Source organism: Chamaea fasciata, unplaced genomic scaffold (assembly GCF_029207755.1).
Source record: "Chamaea fasciata isolate MVZ Bird 193981 ecotype frontalis unplaced genomic scaffold, bChaFas1.0.hap1 SCAF_114, whole genome shotgun sequence".
Classification (NCBI taxonomy): domain Eukaryota; kingdom Metazoa; phylum Chordata; class Aves; order Passeriformes; family Sylviidae; genus Chamaea; species Chamaea fasciata.
In genome coordinates this window covers 128,462-132,981 of record NW_027094199.1, presented here as the reverse complement: position 1 = coordinate 132,981, position 4,520 = coordinate 128,462, and the positions used below count along the sequence as shown (strand labels likewise).

The 4,520-nt window shown below is 62.5% G+C and overlaps 1 protein-coding gene across 1 annotated transcript; it reads right to left on the bottom strand.

Moving 5' to 3' along the window:
* Window positions 1-1,834: 1,834 nt before the first annotated feature.
* LOC136304534 (serine/threonine-protein kinase pim-1-like) lies at window positions 1,835-3,862 on the bottom strand. Its single transcript, XM_066208057.1, has 5 exons — window positions 3,296-3,862; window positions 3,128-3,178; window positions 2,582-2,948; window positions 2,188-2,364; window positions 1,835-1,941 (listed from the first exon to the last, which is right to left on the bottom strand). Exons 1-5 carry the CDS (start codon window positions 3,860-3,862, stop codon window positions 1,835-1,837), a joined length of 1,269 nt encoding a protein of 422 aa, XP_066064154.1.
* Between the last annotated feature and the right edge of the window lie 658 nt (window positions 3,863-4,520).

The window sequence follows — 4,520 nt, the reverse complement described above, 5'->3', positions numbered from 1 at the left end:
CCCTCTGCGTGTCCCCGTGTTCAGCAGTGCTGCTCCATCAGTCTGTGCCCAGCAACGGGGAAAAGCCTCAGCCCTGCAGGGCCAGGAGCTGCCGGGCTCTGCCTGGGGAGCTGCTCCACACGGGAACCAGCAGCAAAGGACATTCCTTCCCTAGGACAAGTTTTCTATTAAGAAAAAAAAAAAAAAAAGAAAATTAAAAACAACACAGAAAAAAAAGTGGAAGATAAAAACAAAACCCAAGTGCAGCATAGTAAAAATACTTTATAGCTTTGGATAAAGAGATAACTGAACTTTTTCAAATGAGATCTCCGTTATTTACTCCATAAATGTGCTGATGGCATGGATCCATCCTACTGACCTCAGCAGCCTTTTAAAAAAGATTTTGTGGTTTGTTTCCAGTATTATTTTAAATTGTGATTGAAGCAATAGGAAATTGCTTTGTGCCCTGCCAGCTCCATGCAGGACTGGGAATCTAAACTTTGCCAAACCCCAAATCCTTTACAAGACGACCTTCCTTCTCACCCTGTGAATGAGCTGCACATTCCCTTTGAAATTGTCAGGGGTTTCTTAAAGACGCAAAGTCCCACTTACAGCTTTTTGCTCTGCTTGGGAAGTGCAGAAGGGCAATTCTTCATCCATCCGCTCCAGACTGCACTGCCTTAGGAACGCCGTCCACTCGCCAGGTTTTGCTCACTTGTGGCACTTCTGGAGGAGGAAGAAAGGGCAGTTGCACGATTCCAGCCAAAAAAGGAATGAAGAGCGGGACAGACAAAACATCCTGTGGAGATCCAGGCGTTCAGCTGGAACTGTGGAGTGCTTGGGTTCTTGCCAATTGGATGTGGATCCCTCACTGCAATCTCTTGGCCTGCAGGAGAGTCTCACTCACCTGCAAAAGCAGAAAGCTCACTCGGTGGGCTCAGAATGGGCTCGTCTGATGCAAAGCTGTCAGAGCAATGTGAGGGCAGAGCCGGCCCAGCCGTGCCTGGGGCTGAGCCCAGCAGAGCCCTGGCAGAGCCCAGAGCAGCCTCAGCACCCACAGAGCCCGGCTGGAAGGAGAGAAACCAGAAACTGCCCGTCAGCCGAAGGCTCCTGTCCCCTCGTCCCGACCGCCCGCAGTGCCCAGGCCACGCTGGCCGTGCTCAGAGCTGGGCCCAAAGCTGCCCATCACTGCTGCCTTTGGGGGCAGAGCAGGAGGGCAGGACACGTGCCCAGCCTGCAGCCAGCCACGGCACATCCAGCCCTCAGCAGCTGCGCAGAGCCAAAAGGCAGCTTGACGGCCGAGTGAAGAATCTGTGGCGTCTGCCCCAGCAAAGGGAGGAACCTTTGGTGCCCGGCCAGGCCGTGCCATGCCCACATCTGGGAGCATCCCCCCAGCTGTGGACTCACCTGCAAATTGGGCCCCAGGGAGCGTGTCTGAAGAAGGTGCCAGAATCCAAGTCGATCATCCTCAGCTGCCGGTGGCCAGGTCGAGGAAGAGCTTGGCATCCTTGGGGTTGTCCTTGGTGTCTCCAGCAGCAGCCCCACCTGATACAGCTTCTCCAGGGGCTCCTCCTTCCCTGGGGGCCAGACCAGGCTGTCAGTGCTCTGCCCAGGGCCCCAGCCACCAACGAACCAGGACAAGCATAACTAGGGTGGATGGTGGCCACCAGTGCTTGCTACACCAGGTCTCCAGCTCCGCCCCAGCACAGATGTTCCCATCTGGTCATCCCTGCTCAGAGCTACAGGCAGGACAAAAACACTCTGGTTTTCTTTAGCACTGATTGCCATGAGATGTGTGGAGCTCTTACCTGTCAGGTCTTTGGATCAAACTGTGCACATGGACCTCTCCCATCTTCTAGGGATGATGAACACCCTGCAGCCAAGGATCATTGAAGAGGTCTTCTAAGGATGGCCTGTCCAAGGGTTGCATGGACAAACACCTCCTGATAACATTTTGGCACTCTGAAGAGAGAAACCAGAAACCAGCAGTCAGTTGGAGAAGGATCCCGTCTGCTTTGCCCCTCCATTCCCGTGCCCAGGCCATGCTGGGTGTGCCCAGAGCTGTGCCTAAACTTCCCCATGGATTCTCTGTTTGGAGGAGAGCAGGACATGTGCCACCTCCTCAGCAGCTGCCAGAGCAGGGTGCTCATCAGCCTGCTGCTGTCTCCCAGCACCGGGATTCCCCTGTGCCCAGAGATGAGGACCCACCTTGAGAGAGCCATCGTGGGAACAAGATGCGCCCCCAGATGAACTGCTGGCCCCTCCTGAACGGGTGCTTCCCCATGACCAGGTGGTACAGCAGGAGGCCCAGGGACCAGATCGTCGCTGCCTCGCCGTGGTAGTGTTGGTGGTGGATCCACTCTGGTGGGCTGTAGGGCAGGGTTCCTATGGAACACAGACGGAGTTCATCAGGGGATGCTGCAACTCCTAAAGCCTCGCCCCGGCATCCCTGGGCGTGTGGGGGCTGGCCCCCTCCCGCCCCCACCCAAAAGCAACTTGGCTCAAGAAATAACGCTGCTCCTAGCAGCGAGAGGGGGAAGCCGCGGTGCTACAGCCAGGCTGGGCCGTGAGATGCCCAGGAACATCCCCTGAGAGGGCTCACCTGCAAATTGCCTGTAGGCTGTGTCTTGGAGGAAGGCGCCGCAGCCAAAGTCGATCAGTTTGAGCTGCCCGGTTGCCAGGTCGAGCAGGATGTTCTCGGGCTTGATGTCGCGGTGCAGGACCCCGCAGCTGGTGCAGTGCCGCACGGCCGCCAGCACCTGGCGGAACAGCCCCCGCGCCTCCTCCTCCGGCAGGAACCTCCGCTCCGCCAGGAAACCCGAGAGGTCCTGGCACCGCTCCGGACGCTCCAGCACCAACAGGAAGCTGTTGGGGAGCTCAACCCACTCCAGCAGCTGAATGATGCCACCACATCCAGAGGACAGCCTGTCCAGCAGCACGATTTCCAGGGGCGCACGGGCGCCGTTGGGCTGCCGAAGGACCACGATGCCGTCAGTGGGGCTGAGGCTGTGCCAGGGCTCGGGAACCCCTCACCCAGCCCCGGATGCTCTGGGCCCCCCGCTCAGCCCACGCCCGCTCTCCCTGCAGGGCTCCCGCCGGCTCTTCCCCTGCCGGGCCCCAGCTTCTCCCGCCGGCCCCGCTCACTCACCAGCTCGCCCCAGTGCTGGACGCGGGCCCGGGGCACGCATTTGATGGCCACCTGCGAGCAAAGGCCAGCAGCGGGCTCAGCTCGCCGCCTGCCCCGCCGCGCCCCGATCTTCTCCTCCTCCTCCTCCGCCCTCCTCCTCCTCCGCCCGCCGCCAGCCCCGCCGCTCACCGGGGCGCCGTCCGAGAGCCGCGTCCCCGAGTAGACGCTGCCGAAGCCTCCGCGCCCCAGCAGCGAACCCAGCCGATACCGGTCCTGCAGGGCCTCCCGCGCCTCCCCTGCGGGCGACACGCGGCCCTCAGCGCTCGGCCCGGGGCCAGACACGGCCCCCGAGCGCCCCCCGAGCGCCCCGGGCCGGGCATCCCCACCCGCCCCGGGCCCCGGCGGCTCGAGGCCGGCGGCTGCGCTGCCGAGCGGCGGAGCTCGGGCCGGGCAAGCCGCGGCGGAGGCGGCGGGAGCGGCCGCGCCGCGTGTGTCCGCGGGGCCCGGGAGGAGCCGGGGCCGGGGCCGGGGCCGGGGCGGGGGTTGGGTTCGGGGTCGGGGCCGGGATCGGGGCCGGGGCCGGGGCCGGGGCCGGGGCCGGGGCCGGGGTCGGGACAGGCGCAGCCAAAGCGCAGCGATGCCGCCCTGGCCCCAGGCACTGATGCCCGCCCAGCACCGCCACAGCCAGCACCGCCAGAGCCGGGCGGAGCCCAGACCGCGGCGGGACGCCCGGGGCCGGGGGCGGGCCCGGGGCATGGCCCAGCCCTGCGGGGGGAGAGGGAGAGGCCGGGACGGGGACGCAGAGAGGGGCCGGGGGGTGTCGGGAAAGGGACACCGGGAGAGGCTGCGGGACAGCGAGACAGAGTGCGGGACAGCGGGAGAGGGAGAGGAGGAACAAGAGAGGGACGGGGAGGGGTCGTAGACGCCGTAGACTCGCTGCTGCCGCTGCTGCTGCCGCTGCCGCCGCTGCAACTGGAGCCCTGGGGCCGTTTGTCCGCGTGTCCGTTCCACGCTCCAGCCCCGCGCTCCCCGGGGGCAGCCCCCGAGCCGCTCCAAACACGGCAACTTGGCCGTGCTGAGCCCAGATCCAGAGGCCTGACTCCTGCGCCGTGGCAGAGGAATTCCCTCGGTCGCTGCTGTGCATTGTCCCTGCTGAGGGTCAGACACTGTCAGGACACATTCCCTGGTTGTAGGATTCGTGCCCGACCCAAGCACGACGCTTATGTCTCCAGCGTTACTTTGCAGCAAAAACAGGGGAAGGCAAACTCTGTGTACGGCCCATGGTATTTTCGAGGGTCTAAAACTCACTAAGTCATTGATCTGAGAGGTGAGATCCATTTGGGATTAATGGCACGGAGAAGTAGTGCAACACGGAAAAGGGAAGCATAGAAATAAATAGAGGAAAACGTCTTGG

Bases quoted from the DNA above. Each gene is read 5' to 3' on its own strand.
- LOC136304534 (XM_066208057.1), bottom strand. From the start codon at position 3,862: ATGCCCCGGGCCCGCCCCCGGCCCCGGGCGTCCCGCCGCGGTCTGGGC. The intron at 3,179-3,295 runs GTGAGCGGCGGG...CTTTGCTCGCAG, and splicing joins GGCTCTCGGACGGCGCCCCG to GTGGCCATCAAATGCGTGCC. The intron at 2,949-3,127 runs GTGAGTGAGCGG...GTCCTTCGGCAG, and splicing joins TCCAGCACTGGGGCGAGCTG to CCCAACGGCGCCCGTGCGCC.